The sequence below is a fragment of the Enoplosus armatus genome, chromosome 24, assembly GCF_043641665.1.
Source record: "Enoplosus armatus isolate fEnoArm2 chromosome 24, fEnoArm2.hap1, whole genome shotgun sequence".
Lineage (NCBI taxonomy): Eukaryota > Metazoa > Chordata > Actinopteri > Centrarchiformes > Enoplosidae > Enoplosus > Enoplosus armatus.
The window spans coordinates 7,462,315-7,482,968 of NC_092203.1; the positions used below are offsets into that span (position 1 = coordinate 7,462,315).

General features: G+C 42.5%; 1 protein-coding gene across 1 annotated transcript in view; it reads right to left on the reverse strand.

The window, feature by feature from the left end:
• Positions 1-6,621: 6,621 nt before the first annotated feature.
• The window catches only part of LOC139307005 (neural cell adhesion molecule 2-like), a 77,089-nt gene continuing 63,056 nt past the window's right edge, over positions 6,622-20,654 (reverse strand). The window contains exons 16-17 of the mRNA XM_070930962.1: positions 16,571-16,778; positions 6,622-6,736 (exon numbers count right to left, since the gene is read on the reverse strand). Coding sequence (XP_070787063.1) covers positions 6,622-6,736; positions 16,571-16,778 — 323 coding nt within the window. The remainder of the gene's footprint in view (positions 6,737-16,570; positions 16,779-20,654) is intronic.

Genomic DNA, 20,654 nt, shown 5'->3' on the forward strand with positions numbered 1-20,654 from the left:
ATTATGAAAGAGCCCTGAACTCACAGAGAGATAAAGTGACCAGCATACGTGGCTTCTTTAAGACTTCCATCCTAATGTATTTATCTGTGTCTGCGTTGAATATCAAAAGGCCGTTTCTCACATGAGCTCAGCACACCTCATGTGTTTCTCTTTTAAGGCACTGCATCACTTTGAAAGAGTTACAACCTGTAAGTAATTTAGGCCTATTCCCTTGGAAAATCCTCCCGGCGTGTCCTTGAACACTGAGCCTGCGGTGCGAACAGCCATAAAGCTCTCATTTGTCATCTGGATTGTGTCTCGGTTTCCTCCAGAGCTCGCTTGTTGGGACCAAAAAAGAGACAGCGTGAGGACTGTTTTATCGCTGATGTTTAGTTGCTTTTAATAAAAAAAATAGAGGTGGTGTGGCTTTGTTTTATTCCTCTGCAATTTATGTTCCCACTTCCTTGTTGTTAGAGCGCAATGTTTCCTTCAACAGCTGCTCCGAAAGCCATTTTAAGAAACTTCAGCGCTGACATGACCTCGTCTTGAATTTATAAAACATAAGTCAGCAAGTTCTTGAAGATATTAAGAATTCTCTGCCCAGTAGCTCCTCGTTGAGGCAGTTAATAGGGTTATATTGAGTTTGACAGATGTGAATGCAGGAGAAGTCATGTTATGGCATATTCAGCTGTAGCTCCAAATGAATGAGGACGTGGGCATGTAATGGCTTTCATAGAAATGCTAAGTGATGCTTCTTTGCTGAACTTTCTGATGGAAATGCTTATGATGGAAGCACTGAGGGGAAATGTCCCTCAATCTCAGCTACAGGAATCTGCTGAAAAGTCAAACACGTCTTCTGTGCACCAAAAAAACCCCACAAAAAAACGAGGCACGCTTCCAAGTGTGCTCACCTTTTCAACTCTCCTAGCAAATCTTGTGTCTAAAATATTTGCATCCATCCTTCATCTTGCAGTGACCGAGCGGCCAGCCAGTGTTTTAATATATGACTTGTCAAAACAATATCCATCTTCAAGTAATAAGCTGCAATATTTATAACTAAAAGTCATTTTGCTGCTCCCTACCACCAGTTGGTATCATATAATAGTGATAAGAGCTTTTATACTTGCTCTTCTAAACACCTCCTCTGCTACTCAGAAGGTAAAGTGTCCTCTGTTTAAAGAAGCAAGTGGTTCCCTTGGAGGACATATAAAAGGTGGTGGAGGGAATGAAAGAGGAAAATACCAAAGCCAGGGCTGCGAATCATCATGGCTGCTGCAAAACTCAATTAAATCAAAAAATGTTGACCTTGGAAATAGAAGATTGGCAAAATAGAGTTTGTTCAGTCGTCAACTCCATGATCTGATTTTTATTTCCAGTCAGTTTCCAAGGAAATATGTTCCACTTTCTATTACTCGGGCGACATTGTTTTCCTTCTTTTCTGCAAACTGTTTCAGGGTCTCAATACAAGCACATCTGCACATATCAAGCAAATTATACTTCACTAAAACTCCCTTCAATTGCAAGTAGAATTATATAATTTCCTTGCTTTACTTTTTCTTCTTTCGAAAGAAAGAATATGGTTTTAGGAGTGTGTATAAGGTCGAGCTGACTCGATAAAGTGAATATTTATGCAGGGATTAAAGCAGAAAGGTGAATGAAATCTCATGATCATTCTTCTTAAAGGTACCCTGTGCAGTTTTGACGACGAGTACCGTCATGGACGAAGGCAGGGAAGAAGAAGAAGACTGCTAGCTAGCAAACATGGACGTAAACAGTGCAAGTTTCCATGTTACAAATAGACTTTGCAAATGGAAATGTATTGAATCACGTTTTTTTCTAGGCCTCAAATATACACACAGTGAAAAAATTCCCTTCACTGCTTGTGAGTGATGTCATATTACACTGTGGTGAATGATTACATCACTGGTGGGCGTGGCCAGAAGTGCAGCAGAGGTGAAATGTTCCAATAAGAGGAAACTGCAACAATACTTTCCTGCCATGACAGATTTATTGTACCATCATTCTCGAATGAGATTTCGGCACACACACCTGCCGCCTCCCATCTCCTCTCCTGTCAAATCAGAGGAGTGTCGGACCTCTGCTGGGAGAGTCTGAAATCAAGCAGATTAAGGAAGCGGAGGGTTGTATCTGCCAAAAAGCTCTCTGCCGGATTTGCCCATGAGGATGAAAGTTTGGGGAAGCTCCACTTCGTCGCATGTCGGCAAAGTTTTCGAGTCGGAGTTCATGTGTGCGTCTCACCGTGGAATTCTGTGTGTGAGCGTCTGAGAGGAGGCACTTAAGTGCAAACATGCTCGTGAGCGCATGAGAGAGAAAACTTCAACAATGGCGAGGGAGATTTCTTCCCAGACTTCCCAAACTTCTCTTATAGTTGGGATTAAGGCGCTGTCAGTGTGCAGTGTCATGGGAGTCTCTGCAAACGGAAAGATTAGGGGAGAAATATTACCTGAAGGCTTACTGCGCTATCTTTTCACGTGGTGTGTGACTTCCCGGTGGCGTTCGATGGTCTAAAACAGTGTTTGCTTATGTGTGGGTTTGTGTGCAGTCCAACACTTCTGTCTAACTTCCTATGTGGGAAAAAAAGTAATCACCTGTAGCAGACTGTCTACCACGTGACAAACTTCAGTGTCTTTTCTTTTCTTCCTCCGATTGTCACCCCGACTCCCATCCTCACCCAGCGCCACCACAACCCCCAGAGCGGCCAATAGAGCTCCTCTCTGCATCTCTTCATCCAAATGAGACTCTGTGTTTGATGTGCAGACTTCCTTTGAGCCCCTGTGGGAGACGAAGTTGAAGTTTGTTCCCCTTGTTAACAGAGGCCCTTGCAGCCAGGATCCAACAGGCAGCCCGCTGCTTCCCTCCCACCCTCACGGAGGAGGGAGACGTCTGAGAAACGTTATCTGCTGACTTCAAATGAGTCCTGAAGAGGGGGCAGCTTTGTTAAGGAACACTGTGGCTCCTCCACGCTATTCAGAATTGTTTTAATTCCTCCTTTGAGCAGAGCCTCTCAGTCTCTGTTTTTTATCATTAAAGCACTTCTACTGTTTCAAAGAAGGGAGGACAGATTTCGATGCAACACAGTTACCATTTAAAACGGGAGTAATGGAGGTTTAGGAATGACCTTGATAAAAACAGCACTTCGTCCTCTGGAAAAATGAGCTCTGCCGACTTCAACGGCGACAAAATTAAAAGCTATTAAAGTTGCGTCTTTGTGGAGAAGCCTGCTTTTATCTCACGACTGCACCAGACTACACCACAGCCCATTACAATGCAGGGGATTATAATGAAATGTTCACCCAGTGTCAGTATCTACGACAGTATCTTTTCCCCCCGTGGTGTCCAGTGTTACATTACCTAGTAGTGAAGCTCAGTTAAAAAACGAATTTCATTTCACTTTCTTTAATGCTCCTACAATTCATTTTATATTTATTTAATCTCTCACTGAGCATCATTTTGATTTAAAGGGCAATACCTACTTTGCTGATAAAGCATCCTCTTGAGAATGTAATGTACTTTTCCCAAATCATTAGTCATCATAGTAGCTACAGCTCAGCAACCTTTCACGACACCCACATATAAGCTGGAAACAACGAATGACAACGTCTCACTCTCTTCTACCAGGACATGTTTATTTACAGCGGCAAATGACAGGAGTCACAAGTGTTCCACAGGTACGTACAGAGAGACATCAATAGTTCCCACCTCCTGCACAAAGCACACTCAGCGGGGACAGTCCAAGGGACACAGGGAGCATGGGGACAAAGAGGACACATACTGTACACTGAGCTCAAACACACCTGTTTTACCCCCTACAGAAAAAGGACCGAGGCATGGTGGAGGAGACAGAGAGGAAGGGGGGACGAGAGGGGGAAAGGAGAGGGTAAGTAGGCGTGGGGGGGGGGGTTGGATATTTACTCATATTCAAATACAAAAGAACATGTACAAATCGTATAGCCTCCAGGCACTGTGCTCCCATATTTACAGTCATTGTAACAGGCAGCGGAACCACTCCATGGCAGGACCATCCATTTGAGATATGCAGGTACAAGGGCTCGCTGGGAGAAAACAAAGCCAGCTATGAGGTCTGAGATAAAAACCAATGGAGTCTGAGAGGCAGGGACTAGTGGCGAGGGGGCGGCGGTGGCGGCGTCGCAGACACATGCGTGGAGTGCTGCAGCCTGGGGAATTAATCACTGTCGAGAACTACATAATCAGGTTTTACCTATCAGAGCGCACTCTGAAACTCAGCTTGAGAGCTCTCCCCGACCCCCTCTACACATTCACAGCACTCGGACATTCATACTTGGCACGTGGTCATAACCTAGATGACTTGCAGAGCTGCACGATGCATCATGGAACTGGAAAATGTACTCAGTAACACACTTTAATCTAATATAAATAGTTAACAAATAAATTATAACAAAATAAATGCCAGAATAGCAAGATACTGACTTATTTAATTTAGGATAGTATTTGAAATTGGGAGACTCTTATTGTGAAAAATCATGAATGTGCACAAACACACACACACTTACAGTACGTGCAGATACATTCAACAGACATACATGCAACCTGATTCATGTAGACAAGTGTATTCACCCACACATGCATGTATGTATGCACACACACACACACACACACACACACACACTCATGTGATGATGCACTACATTGCATTAAACCCAGGTTTCTGCAGCCCATGACAGCATCAACCTGACATCAAATTGAACTAGGTAGTTATATACGTCTGTTTTCCGTCCAGTGTCGTCGACCACAACCCACAATCCTAAGACTACTTTTCCCAGAATTCACAGCATCACAATAAAATTCACTCGTCTGACACATTCTGTGGCAAAAAGCAGCGATCAAAAATTCATTTGATGGTCTGCACTGCTGCAGTGGCATTGGGCCATAAAGGGGGGGGGGGGGAGAAAAAAAAAAAGGCACACTAATGTCGTAATTACTGTCTCCACTGAAATGCCGTGAAATAGCCTTAGGGCATGGGTTTTCTTAAGGGAAAGCAAATGACTAGAAAAAGCAATATTACACCATCACTGAACTTTGGACCAAAACACAACAGAAGAAGGGAAAAAAAACAAACAGCTTTTTCATCTGAGGAGCGTTCACAAAAAAAGCCAAGCCTGTTGCATTTTGAAAAAAGACACATCCTTTAAGGTATATTTACATAAAAGCTCTGTAAAATATTCTTTTTTTTTTTCACCTATGTACAACACATGACAACATCAGAGAGAACAGCGATCAGGCCGAGAAAAAAGAAAAAAGAAAAATGCATCTGAGGCAGGTCTGAGACATTAACAAATAAAGAAATCGATGTTTATCGTTAAAAACACACATGTTGATTTAGCTCTCATCAGCACACCTACCACTCGCTGCTTTTCCTACAGATAGCTACAATTACATAACATCACTGAGGGCATCTGTGGAGCCTTTCAACACATACATTTTTCATCACTCAGGTTGTAAACCAAAGCGCACTTTGGCTTGCAGTGCAGTTAACCTCTGGCAGCAGTGCACTCTACTGTATATCGTATGCAGTTCGAACACAGATGAATAAAACATACTTATGCACACATTGTTAGAGAATGAGACAGTTGAAGAGTGTCAATGGTATTCAGTGTCAATATAAAAAGCTTTGCTAACAATGACATCAATGCACGTATTATACTGTATACATCATGGACTGCAACACATTCTTTCTTTTTTTGTCATTTTTTTTGTTCCAGTTTTTGAATATTTGACGTTTGTTTTCCTGCAACACAAACTATGATCCACAATAGCCCTTCAGAAAACATTACTCATCACATGTCCAGTCCAAATTCCTCTTAATAATTAGGTCCTGTTTGATATAATATTTCACTCTTGGAATCTTACCGTCACATTTTCCTGAAGCAATAAAACCTCAAAATCTCATGGAGAGGTTTACCTTTTGTTACTGAAGCAAGCTAGCCTGAAACACACTGCTTCAGCATGTGCCTCACATTAGTCAGACACCTAGCTCGGCTAATAAAGGCATAAAAAGGTTGCTGTAGTCTTACACTCAGGCATGGAAACAGGCGACTGGGTTTAAATCATTGTGATATCCCGCAGTGAGGGTCCTCAGCATTCACTCTGACAAAACAAGAGCAGGAGCATTAGCGGCGTGAGCTCAGGGGCACACTAGCATACTATTTGTGATTGTGTCTTTGAGTAAGGAGTCAGAGTGGGGCCTGGAGACGTGATTTATCACCGTTTGGAAGTCTTATGTGGGTTGTAAAACAAACAAACAAACAAAAAAGAACAGGAGAGCGTCGTCAGAAAAACAAGAGCTATGAACAGACACAACAAAAAGTGAGACAAATAAAATACAATCATTGATCAACAACAGCCTTCCACTGATGCCATGTTTTTGAGAACATGATACATTTATCACTCAGGGTGTCTAAAAGGTTGACCCTTTCTTCCTGTATATTTTCTCCCTATTATTTGTATTTACACATGCCTGTCACTGGGGCATTGTTATAAACAGATATGGTATTTTACTCCACTATTTTCCAGTGTTGTAGTTTCTCTGGGTTTTGGTCTCGTGATCCGAATGTTCTTTTGGTGGCGAGGGGCCCGACCCTTTTACGCTTTGCTGTCGTCGGGCTTTGTGTGGATGCTGTTGTCACTGTGCACTTTGATTTCAATCGTATCCGGCTTGAGAGACTCTTTCCCATTTTCTTCCTTCAGCGGTAGCTTCCTGCGGTAAAGGAAGAGGAAAAAGAAATGCATGTGAAATTTGCAGCATGTATGTTTCACAGCTGAGTAATGACAGGAACTAAAAGCACACATACAATTAATGTGAAGTGGTGTAAGTGCGTGAGTCGAGAGTGGCCACCTAGAGGATGGTTTTGTATGACGCAGGCACATACAGTAAATGCTTGCTAAATTAGGACTGAATTATTGCCATGAGAGAGCGTGGGCTTAATGGTTTTCTCCACAAAATGTGTGCTTTAGAGCCCACCAGTAATCACCTTTTAGACATTTCGGTGCGTGAATGAGTTGCCCCCATTGGGATTAATAAAGCTGAATTTAATTGAAGTGAAAAGGCAGCAGGGACATTAAATATAATAATATATAATATAATAATAAGGGCTGCACACAGGCCTAAAGGAAGGTATTCATATTCATGAGTAAGAGACTTTGGCCTGGATGTTTGGTGATCTGATGATCTACAATAGTGACCAGTTCGTCTGCTAGTGTTGAGATGAACTCAGGTCCACTTTTCTAGAGTAACGACTGCATCATATGTTTATATGAATGGAGTATTAAGAACTTAATTTAGATTTTTTATTTGCTCATATCAGAAGTGTCTCCGAGCAATTATGTTTATATATTACTGATTTGCAACAGCAAATACATTTAGAGTCAAAGATGATAACAAGGAAGTATTTTTTTACAGCCTAAACTTAACCACACGTGAGATGCAGACGGCCACAATAGACCACGTTGTCAGTAAAGGCTGGATTATTAACAGGCAACTGCCTCAGGACCCCAAACGTTTCAGGCTCACTGGATGTCTGAATCAGTAATATCAACTAAGGTAGGTCCTGCATGCATTATTTGCTTATGTTGTGGCCCTGCCTTATGGATCTTAATGTGCCAACATGCTGCAAATTCTAAACTACCACAAAGTAACTGACATGAAGATAAGCTGGAGCCGGGTGTTGTTATTCCAGCATGAGAGTATTGATCGGACGCTGAGTCTCCTGGCAGAATATAATCAAGCTGCTGTGTGAACTGTATTTAAAGTCTCCACTTATTTCACTTATAAAACGTCAGTTTACAAGTCATGGGGAGCACGACTCAGCCTTATATAAAGACTAATGTGCAGCTTTGTCACGTCTAAGAAAACAGCCCTGATGATCTCAAAGTGATGTCATCAGGGTTAGCTCAGCGTTAGCTCGGAGGCTACACATTCATAACACAGAGCCTTGGTTTTAAACCAGGGACGCTTGACAGACATGGGCATTTACCAGGCAGGCGGGGTCTAATGACAAGATGCTATCAAGGTGCATTATGGGAGATGTAGGATCCAGTGTTTCTGAAGCTTGAACAATACTCGGGACTTAAAGTCAGGCTACCTCGGCATCTGCTGCTTCCATTTTGACTCTTCTTATAACTATAACTGAACTTTATGGAAGTGCAATATTAAATCTCCAGAGTAACCCTTAATGGGAACTTGGAGGTGCACAGTGGTGGGAGGAGGGTTAATAGGGACCAATTGGGAAAGTTTTGCCCCCGGGCGCTCTAATAGGTTAAAATGGCCATGTTGCTAGGCAGCAGTTACACGTCTTTCAAGACATTTATTTGTATAGAAATGTCTAAGAGGGTTTATGAAAAGTGAACAGTAGTAGGATTGAACAGATCCTGTGTATGGATCTAAAACATCTATCAGTGTGGTTATTACCAGAGAAACGTTTGATCAAATCATTAGCGTGAAGGTCACATTCAAAACATCATCAGTGGATTTCCTTTGCTGGCTGTTCTCTGAGCTCGGCTGTTGCTTTGTCTGGTGCTGCGCTCTCATTTTTCTGCCTGTGTCGACCTGGATAACATCAGAGCTGGCACATCTCCCATTTGCTTTTGATTTGATTCATTTAGCGGGAGAGAGGGGGAAAAAAAAAGAACGGAAAAGAAATAAAATATACATGCATGTGTTATTAAGCATGAGCCATTTGATAGGCTGGCCTCTTATTCATCTCGTCCTCGAGTCGTGTTTCGAGGAATTCAGCAGAAAGACATTGCAGCTTTATATTTATGATAATGTGGTCACGAGATGAAAATCTAACCAGCCTGTGTTTCCACTGATATGATGTATGAGAGCTTTTATCTGCATGCGGCACAAAAAAATACTTTATCCTAATGCAGTTAATACAGTGACATAATATGACTTCAGTAGTGGTGATTTCTAATATATATTAGAGTCTGGAATGAGGCATGTGCTTTGTTTTAATGACCCACATTTATATTGTAATGTCACTTAGACTCATACTGTATTTGGACATTTTAAATGGCCCATAATTAGGCTGTAGCTCCTTTAAAAAAAGCGAAATAAATCCTCCTTCTATGTTATTACAGGTGGCTTTTCATCAGAGTTGTAACCTTTTGATGCATTTGTACGTCTGCAGGATTTAAAATTATTTATCAGCAGTGTCAATTTTATTTGCTGAAGCTACTAAAGTACTGAAGCCAAACCAAAAACCCCCTTACTGACAAACTAACAGGGACACACATGAACCCCGCAGGGACCCATGTGAAATGAACAGTTGTCTCTCTTCCGTCGTTTCATTTTGGAAAATAAATCCCTCTGCTGAAATTTTCAGCAAGGGATGTCTCAAGGCAATTTGTCCCTCAGTCAAAGCTTGCTCCTGTGCCTAAACAGCAAAAAACACAGACAACAATAAACACACAAAGTGCAAAATATGAGGAAAATATTGAGTTGCAGCCCTTTTTTTGCACATCAAAGCTTCAAAATCCTTTCTTCTACAATGCATCTTTTGGGATTGGTAGAGATTTAATAAGAGAAATCAATAAGCAACCCGGGCTTTTACCTGGATTCACCTCATCAGTGTACTCGTGTCCCTCATATTTTGTTCATCCAGTGTGTGTTTTTCTGATTCTATGAAGAGATTTGGAATAAGGGATTTGGCCACAAGCAGAGAAAGCAGATGTAGACCTGATCCAGCTAAGTGTGTTTTTAAGACGATCTGTATCAGGCGACCAGCAGGCCGGTAGACTTTAGCTGAGGGCTACTCATTTCACCAGTTCACAGCCTTGTGCTGCTGCTCATTTTGTTGCCTTTCCAAAGCCTGTTAATCATTCGAGACTCATTTGTCACCTTGCGTGAGAAACATAAACCATCCACCCATCAATGCTTTCTGACAAGAAAGCTCTGCTCTATGCCCTCTCTTTGCCATAAAACAGAAAATAATTAGCATTTTCAAGGTTTCATGTGCTCCGACTGAGAACACACTCCAAAAGTGGGTAACTTAATATATGAGATTAAACGACTTTGGATGACTCATATATATATTTTGGTGCCCATTAGCTTGACTCGAACAATGTGTTGGTTTGCTAAAGTGGCATTAAAATTAAATATTAGATATGAATCAGTCAGTAATGCACATAAGTGATGAATTATTTCTCTATTTTAAGGCCTAGTTTATGCCACAGTGGAAAGTTCTGGTCTCCAACGCTGGTGTAAATGCTGTTTCACATTATTGGATTTTTTATTACATAAACAGTGAATTGTCAACTTTAAAAGGCCCTCTACATCAGCACAAATTCGCCCCCAAATTGCCAAACTAGATGTTTGCCAACTCCAAGGGAGTTTTTCGATGAGTGAGATCATGAATGTAAAACAGTAGCCCTGCGTGGTACTGCACCTAATAAGCCCAAATATTGCAATTGGCCAGAGGGGGTTCCCCTTTGGTTGATTGGTGGATGTTAAAGTTCCTGCACAGTGGAGCCAATTTCATGTCCCATTAGCTTCATGCAAACCCAGATTGGACTTATGTTCAGATGGGGAGGTTTTCTCAACATATGGGAAGTTCTTCCCGCTTGCCGTTTCCTCTTTCGTGAGTGCCAAATCAAGGGAATCACAAATGCATTCACTGAACCAACATGTCAGAACAGTTAGTCATTAAAAAGTTGATACGCTGGGGGATTTGGCAGAGGCAAATAGGAGCTAGAAGAACCGCTGAAGCATCAGTAACCTGAATACAACACACTTTACTTTCCCGTCCACCTGTGTGATGTTTTACTCGTCTGTTCCACTGAACAGAAACGCGTCCTTTTAATCAAATGTGACAACCCGCACCGCCATGAAGAGACACTCATACATCACGTTTTTACACTCCGAGTCTTTTTTCCTCTGGTGTGTTAAGTGGAGTGTAATCTCCACAGGCAGCTGATCAAATCACACAAATCTCCCACTGTCTACAACTTATTAACTGTATCTATAATATCTAATCAAGGCTCCCAGTTTCACTTCGGGCATATAGAGCCATGGAGATTAAAGGGAGTAAAATAACTGAACCATGGGGGGCGCTAGAGATTTGTCTTGCTGGGGCTAGTTGGGGGCTAAATTATTTATTTGTACGTTTCTATTAATTTGTAGTAAATGCATGAATACATGTGACATTTGAAAGTGAATTTCAAGTACCATATGCCACATCGGGTGATGAACTAAAAACCAAGTTAAAAAGATTTAAAAAGCACTCTGATAAGATTCGTTGACAGGTGCCTGAAACCTTCAAGGCAGATTAACAGGAAAACTACAAAACTACAAAAAGTTGCATCTTTGGTGAAGGAAGTTTGGTTGGGACACTTTTGTCAAAGCTGTGCACCTCCTGGGCTCCTTCCTCTGTCTGCCGACCAGCTAACATCGCGAGCAGCACTGAAAAGAGTGAGGAGCACCAGAGGAGCTACTGGACCTCAATTTCACTAGTTTCTGGTTCCTCTTGACGAGGGCGTTTGATGGTTAAATAGTGCATTTTTATTTTATTTGAACCACATCACCTGGAGAAGTGAAGACAAGGTAAATCAGACAGAATTCTGTACGTCAAACACCTGGGAATTGATTTTCTTTGGCTGCTGTAAATCCTCACGTGCTAGTGTTGCCCCCCCCCCCTGTCTGCTTCTCATAAAGCCACCATGAAAGCTATTTTTATCCAGTAAATTTATGAGGTTCCTCACGCTATTTGTCACCCCTGCTGCACTACCAGCTCCTCCTCGTGGTGAGGACTTGGACGCCATGATGAAGGCTGCATCAGATGCTGATGTCTCACATCTGACGTGAATTGCCAGTTTCAACATAAAAAATAGCAGAGATAGCTGTTTTTACACACAGATCTTGCTTTGATTGTACAGTTTTAACAATGTCATAAACCTGTGATAACTATTTTGGGTCAAAGTCAAAGGTTATCAGGATGTGGATACTGGAAGGGACTTTAGTGCAGTGTCCTTGCTCTTGCTGTGTTTTCACCTCAACAGGACTTGTGTATATATGCTGCAGGCACACATTTAAAATTATGTTTGCAAACAGAAATGCTACTGTGTCTTGACAAGCCGCTTTGATAATGCTGCAAGAGCCAGCAGCTGTGCGCACCTCATGGTGGGCCGGGGAGATATCAGAGGGTGCATGCAGATGTGTGTTTGTAATCTGTAAGCTTCTAAGTGACACCAAAGCACAGCAGGGGGCGACTTGTTCTTTTCTCTGTTGACGTTAATTAAGCACAAGGCCATCTACGCCAGACCATAAAGGCTGATACAATCCCTGCTTTGCACAGAGAGAAATTAGGCGGCCTGGGATGTTTGTTTACACTCTTATCTAAATCTTTACATTTACATTTATATTTTCAGCCAGCATATTTTATCATAGCTGACACCCAGGACAGCGAGTGTAGCAGTGGAAGTCTTACTCAAGGACACTTTGACAGAGCTGCTGATGGACACACAGTTACCTGACCTGTTAGCTCGTCAACGTGTGGGAAGAATCCAGGGATCCAGATCCTCCTCTCAGAATCAGAATCAGAAATACTTTATTGATCCCCGGGGGGGAAATTACACTCTCAAAGGCCAAACAGATGGTATGATTTTCCCCCCCATTTACAAGGTGAGGTGCGCTCTCTCCAAAGCCTTTTAGCTTCTCCAGGGGACCAGTTTTTTGTTTGCTCTGGAGTCAAGATGGAGTACTGCAAAATCACACTTAATTAACTGTCAGGCGTCTGAGCCTGCCGCTCTCTACATGTCAATAACACAAACGCTCTTGCTTGCATCATGAAATGCAATGTAGCACAAAACGTTAAAGCAGTAATCACAGTAGGGCATCTAATCATGGATGACTGACCAAAATAGTTACAATCCATCAATTGTAATGAATCCATTGCGCCTTTAACTTCATTTTCTGCAACAGAACATCTCAAAAGAGAGCCAGCGTTGCTAGGAAACCGGTTGTCAACTTCTGTGGTGCACTATTCACTGAAGCACGTCACAAAGAGTGGAAGCTAGCCAGCTAGGCTAACTATTGACTGTTGTAAGGCTAGCTTGCTAACGTTAGCGCTGATTCCCACATTATATGAAGGAGGGGGCTAGCTAGCATTAGCTGATGTAACGTGATTTGAATCATGACGCGTAACATAGGGACTAGCATACGGAGTAACATATGGAGAAACGAAGGGAATGCTAAAATGACAGATGAAACTAAGCCATGGCTCACAGCTGCATGTTAACTTCCTGTGGGGCAGTTGGAATTGAAGAGATATAACAAACTATTTTTAGTGCCTGCCCATACAGACATGGCACCAATCAAATTACAGCACCAGCATTGTCAATCAGAAACAAATATTCACACCCAGTACCGGTGCTATCACTGCAGAAAAAGAACTAAAACTGGAAAATGAGTTCACAAGCCAAAACAAACACCATGGATAGAAATACTGATTTCTTAGGAAAAAGTTTTTATCAAAGTTCAAGACTCCAGATTGCAGATTCTGACACTAATGGGGGTGAAGTCTGTTCAGACGGTAAACAGATGAATCCTGGAGGCTGCAGCTTGTTTCATCTCTCAGACCTGAGGCAGCTGTGGTTGAGTAAACAGAGTTTTTCCTTTCTTTTACAGCATTTGTTCCACACCACACATTGTTAGTAGACAGAGAGCGATCCAGCAGTGATTACTGTATAAATTGACAATAGTCAAAATAAAAGTATCAAATTGCAACTCAAAGTATGGATTTTTGTTCGGTGTTTGACACTGTTGTAGAAATGTTTCTTTCCATCGCTGCAGGATACAGGAGCCTCAGCTATAATCTAGCATTCTCTTTCATACTTCCTGACACGAGTTGTCAGAGTATGAAGACACTCAAAAGTCTGGTCGACTCCGCATCACTGAGCCTCTCATCTCACTCCTGAAGTCTGAGTAAACAGCAGACTGTACACTGACGTCAGCAAAAGCCTCTCCTCTCTGTCACTGTGTCACAGCACAGTATTGTGATGAGGCCACTCTGCTAGAAACTGGATTGAAAAAATGCAATTTGCTGCAGAAAGACACTTTATTCAACATGAACTTCACTTGAATATCATCACAGAACTATTCTAATAATAGCAAACCTCGTTCTGTAAGACGCTGTCCCTCAGGTGCTTTTTTCAGGGCCACTTTTAAGCTCAGGCCTTAAAGGTTATCAAACAGCAGAGATGGAGTCAGATGTGGCTGCGTGCTGCACAGACCACAGCTCTGTTCAGGAATCAAGGTGTGCCAGTCTTTTTCCACTGACATCACAGTCCACAGTCAGGAACTTCCACTTAACACAAAAAAAAAGAGGAAATGAGGACTGACTCTTGAAGTCACTGCGAACACCACTCTTTCAACTTTTCCTGAGGCAACCACTAAACCCAGCGTGCCCTGACTGATCTCGGCACAACACCAAAGATTCATAATAGAAAGACACTCTCACATTTTCCATCATCTGCTGGTGCACTAGTCCAAGAGAAAGAATGTAGAGAGACTCCTCTTCCAAGGTCGGTTTTAACCTTTTGAGTTAAAACCGCACTGCTGAGAGGGGAACTCGGCCGCCGGCTGCTCTCCGCTGAGCTTCAGCGCCACAACGAGGGCAGTGAAGTCTGTCAATGACCCCGTCGACCTAGAAACACTCCCCCTAAACACACCAACACTCTCCGATCTGTGCCACTTATCACCTCAAGCTATTTATCACTGTGTACGCTCTTATCGATATCATTGATATTGCTGCTCTCTACAACTTATTATCCCTCTGCACCTTCAGATTCGCACTATTGACATCTTGCAAACTCAGTAGGAGCATCTGAGCTTTGTATCATCTCAAGCACATTCTCATTAGACTCACTGTGTAGATGACTACTGCATTACTTCTCTCCACACTATGAAGAAGTTTTTCATACAACCAGTGTCTTGTTTTTGCACTTACAGCCATCATTCCAGTCAGTTATGAAACCAATTCTCTGCAGAGATCCGGAGATGCAGAGTTCACACAACCAGATAGATCCTGTGCAATCTGCCAGCTGGTGGTTTATTGGTTCTTGTGACAATATATTTACTAAATATTAGCATTTAGCACTCAGGCAGGTTCTAACAAAAACTGTTGATGTAGGAAGCAGTGTTTTTGGACCTTGGTGGAGATAAAAGGTTTACACGAGCTACTCCATCTTTGCCTGTCACGACCATTTAGCACCGTTCTGCTGCCATTTATGTGAAATAGAGCGCTGTACTGTACGTGTGTGCCTCTGCTTTGTGTTTGTGATGTGACAGTACTAAATTATCAACTCTAATACAGCCATAAAGAAGTTGTAGTCGCAACATACAGCTTCACACAGCCTGTTATTGCCTGTGTGAGTTGCTGCTACAGTGCCTGCTCTAACATAAAGCTGAGGCACATTCTGCATGCTGTCGAGGCAGGCAGGCAGTCACTCAGCCCTCCAGCACTGTGAGCTTAGTGACTCAGCAAAAGTCCCCCCCCCCCCCCCCCCCCACACCTCCTCCTCTCTTCTCCGTGCCCTCTCTCTGCATCCCAGACACTGGGCTGGCACGCTGACAGTTTTAACACAAAAATGGCACTGCTAAGGCCGATGAATCACACTCTGCGGGTGCTATCCCACAAAGCCCAGGTTGGGCAAGCATCCGGCGTAAAATAGCACTGGGACTAAGTCTGAAAATCAATTGTATTATGATCTTCATGGGGGGAGGCTTTAAGATTGCACTGTTTCTGATGAGAGGAAAAAAGGTGAAGTGTGGACGTACATGCAGTGAGACTCACAGACTGTTCGCATGCATAAGGTGAGAACATGAAGCATGGTGGCACATAAAGTTGAGATTTTAAACATGCACATCATGACTGCACACATACACACAGGACATGCAAGAGATACTTCAAAGGTGGACTCACTGCACATTGTATGAGACGCACTGATGTTAGTGAGTAAGGCGTAATCAAAGACATACTGTGGCTGAAAGGGTGGTTGGGCGGCTGTTGTAGGTGTACCTACAGTAAATGGTAAAAATAAGTCTCCTTTTCTCATTTGTTTCTCATTCACAGTAAATATGTTTCAGAGGATTCTAGGCTCTACATGACATGAGGAGTGTCACTGTGAGGTGAGACTTGATCTTACAAAATTAGTGAGAGCACAAAGAAAGAAAAACTGACAATTTGTGACACTTTTTTAAAGAGAAGTAGATTCAAAATCCTTGACAAAATGACTAAATGGGAACTTTTTTGACTTAATTCTCAACTTTCTAAAGCTGGTTATATAACATTTTTCTTTGTATAGATTTGTATTAATCCAAAATTATATAGCAGAAACAGTAGTTGCCAGAGTGACGCAATGTAACACACAAGCATCAAGATACACCCACAGCAGATGCTCCCTCTGCAAGCATGAATGACCTGGTGACTGACAAACACTGATACATCCCAGCTGTTACCATCGAAATCAAACCCTTTGATTGAAGGAGTTAAAGTTCATGAAAAAAAACACAAAATAAAAAGACAAAGAAACTCACAGGTAGGCGGCCTTGCCCTCCTCTATTTCTTTGCCCTTGCCGCTGGTGGCCGTCTTCTTGCTGCACAACGTGCGCGTGATGCACATCAGCAGGCCGCAGTGACGCAGGAAGAAGCAGCTGACGTCCACCAGCACGAGGAGCAGCAGCAGCGCTCCCAGGCCGAGGCCCACCACCGCCCCCAGCCCCAGGCCGCTGAACAGGGATTCTGCTAAGGCAGTGAAACACACAGACAACACAACACGCAACAAGGGGAGAACACTGTTAGCAATTTTGGTTCACACACTTATTCTCTCAGATACAGACAGAGGTCAGGGTCAGGTACAGAGTGGCATCGCTGGAGCTGGCAGGTGTTCATCGGCTCGCTCGAGGACGTGTCCTCCGGTCGGGGGCCTGCTGAGGCGAGGGGTGAAGGTCAGTCTCCTCGCGACACCCCCTCCCTCCTAAATCCATTCACGGAGGGTGTAACAGTACTGTAAGTGTGAGACCAGGAGCTGTACCACACAAGAGCACACTCACCCCAGAAAACTTTTACTGTGGCTACTTTCAAAAGCACTCGAAGGTCAATGAATTGCTCCGGAGCCAGTTGGATAGTTTCCAACACGTAGATAAGTCCTAATCCACTGCGCCTCGACTCCACGCAATCCTCAGTGGAGAATCTCAATTATTAGTGTGATTCCACCAAATCTCCTCCAAAACAAATCAATTCCAGCATTACAAACTTTTTTTAAATACAGTAAATGGAATGAAACTTTCAAAGACTTAAAGAAATGAGAAAAAGGAGATCCACAGCACTCTGAAACAGGTGGAAAAAGGCTTAACTTGGTGATTTATTTGTAATATCAGAAGCTTTGCAGCGTCTTATCTGTTTAAGAACCTAAGAAATACAGTAATCTTTTGACAAAACTGATCCACGAGCATTTTCCAGGCTTGAAACTACAGAAAAAAAACCTTTGTTTTCTTCTGTATTTGCCCTCAGGCCCTGCATCTACCTACTCTCCCATGTGCCAAGTGTCTCTGGTTACACTTCTCAGCTATACTGAACCACAATGCAGCTCAAGGTAGCAAGCCTCAGCATTACCATAGTGATGCTTCAGCGCCTGAGTCCACTGGGCACCTCTTATTTCGTAGCTTGCAGCACTAAACAGATTCACGTGGGAAGCAAAGTAAGTATTTCCAGCTAAAAGTTGAAATACTTTCTCTCAGAGCGGTCAGCACTCGGCGCGCTAAAACACATCGAGCTCTCAGCTCTGTCGGGAACAAGCAGCAGGGCCCCTTTCAATTGAAGGTAATGAGAAAATGAAGGCAGTGCAGCAAAGGGAGGCTCCCAGCGGGCACAGCTGAATAGAGTTGTGCCCTTAAGTGATCCTGGGGTTGAGCAAACTGAGCATCCACTGTAGGATCAGTGTTGACAGCTGGAGGTCAGACCTTGCCAGGAGTAATCAGCGGTGGAAGAGCGAGAGTGAATGAACTTTCCTACTTAAGAATGCTGTCGTATGGGTGTTCAGTAGCCTGTGAGTTAAAAAAGTGGGATCAGATATTAATATGAAGGAGTAAGCACCCAGAGACAGCCAAGTGGTGAAGTCTGGCACCTCTGAGGAGTGAATGCTGCCAGAGCTTTCTCTCTACGGCCTCCTCCTTAAAACATAAAGTGTACGTGAGCTGAATGCTGTAGACGTAACCAGTCTGCAGTCAACTTCTCCACATTCACACCTACATGCCGGATATTTGAGGGAAAGGTGGATTTGCATGCATGAACAGGCTGGAAGAAATATCTCATTTTGGATGGTGTCCAATTGAATCCTCCCTAAACTTTGACAAACTATACAGTCTTTGAAAGCTCAAAGCTTCAGCATTCTGTCAGTGTAAAGCATTTTAAAGTACCAACATCACTTCTACAACAGTTTCATTTCGTAACAAGAGTGCATACAAAACAGAACATAAAATATTCGGGGCAGTCACCTTGAGACCCGTACACAAAGAGAGGTTGCTTCTTAAGGAGTTAAAGGGATACTCAAGTGATTTTACTAATCCACTTGTATAAAAATAGAAGAGTTAACAGAGTCAGCCATCCCCGCACTGTTTCCCGACTCTTTAACCTCACAGTCACTGTTTCATTTCAGATCCAGTGTGCTGGAGTTCTGAGCCAAAGCAACAAATATGAATGCGAATATCCAAATACTCGTGCCCCACATCGGAAGTTGTCACCGCGTGTCACAACGCAAATGACTCTCATGTCGGTGACTTTGTTCTTGACTTAGAGCTGAGACTGCAGACAACAGAGACTGGCAGCGAGTCAACGCACAGAAAGCCAGAAAGAGGGAGGGAGGGAGGGAGGGAGGGAAGCTTGTGGCAAAAGGAACTCTAATTAAAACACTTTGCGTTCTCGTGAATCTGGGGATGTGGGATTTGAAACTTGTAGACTGGATCAATATTTTCTCACAGCCACAGGCTACTGTTTTGTATCTCACCTTCTGAAAGTTTATCTGAGTTAATTTGGCTGCTGAAGCCACAGATTCAGGAGCAGTAAACAACACCTCTCCAGCTCCCCTGAAGCATTCACATATTCCAGAAGACAAAGAGAATACTAATCCATTCGTTAAACCACACTTCACTCTTTTTCATCACAAGACTGCGGCGCCCTTAAGCTTTCATATCGGTGTTTACATTTTTACATCACACAAAGCCCTGGTCTGTTTTATATATTTTTGACTCTGCAAATAACGGAGCACTTATTATAATTTAAGGCAAACATACAGTGAGTGATCCTCTGACACTGATGTTTTCAATATAAAAACACAAATTAAAAAGTTAAAGTGCAAGCTTCTAAATTGAAAACTGGTGGAAATCCTTTCTATTTGAAGGAATGTCCAAAGTATTAAGGAGCGCCCGGAAAAAGATTTTATTAAAGTGTCTTTTTTTTTGGGGATGCCAGCAAAAACTCTTCAGCCTGAAAGACTGAAATCCATAAACATCAGACTTTCATCCGATAAGGAGTATTACTCTAAAGTGCTTAGCAGCAGCTTGACAGTTTGGGGTTGGATTGATACATTACACGCTTGTTTACTTGCCAGCCATTTCATTACATTTATTCCCAAGTTTAGAAATTATTTCAAAAAGATCAGAGTTTCACTGAAACACATGGAAACACAAAGGGGGCATTACTGAAAGAAGGAGCACCTCAAAAGATTCTATCAATGTCAACATATCTACTATTATTGCATTGCAGACACGTCCAGAACGGAGGGCACATGGTACGGTGGCCCTGAGGTGCAAAACAACAAACACAATGTCATTTCAGCAGTTTCTAAAATTGAACGTCTTCTTTATTTAAAAAAATATTTTTTACATTTGCACCTCAGGACCAATGCTAAAATAATCTAGGATAAAAAAAGTCATAGTTTACTTCATGTTGTTTTAACTTATGAGAATACAATAAAGAGCTGATGTCAAGACCTCACGTCCAGGTTAGCCTGTGCGCCGCTAGCTTCTGTAACAGCATGTCTTTTAAAAATGATCTTTATCATTTCGACATGCAGCACAGAACTGTTGAGAGAGGCTCTGTTCCAGGGCTGGAGTTTTAGTTCCTACTGTTATAAGAAAATAAGAAATGTCAAGGTTTTTTTTTTACCTCTAGAACGAGTTACTGTCTTCCTTCGGCTCTCTTGAGTGTGCATCTAATTTGCCCCTCTTTCACTGTAATATTTGAAATATTCAGCAGCTGCTTTAGCAGGCACTAAGTACATTCCTGTACAGAAAAAGTCTTCTTGAGAAAGAATCAGGAGCCGCATTTCTTTAAATAAAAATGTGCTTCTGTTTTTAAAGTAGAAGAATCCAAAGTTGCCTGACTTTGTGGATGGAGAACGACACATGTAGAGGATGTAAAAGGAGATGCTCCAATAATGTCTTTCACTATTGCAGCCTGAGATTATTTTTTTTAGCGACATTATTCTGTGAGCCAGAAACAAGATGCCTTCCTTCATGAAACAGCTCAGATCTCTGCTTAAAGAATTAAGGCATGACAAGCGGCTTAACTTTAAATTTAATAAACAGACATGAAACACAGCCAAACAAGAGTGTGGCCACG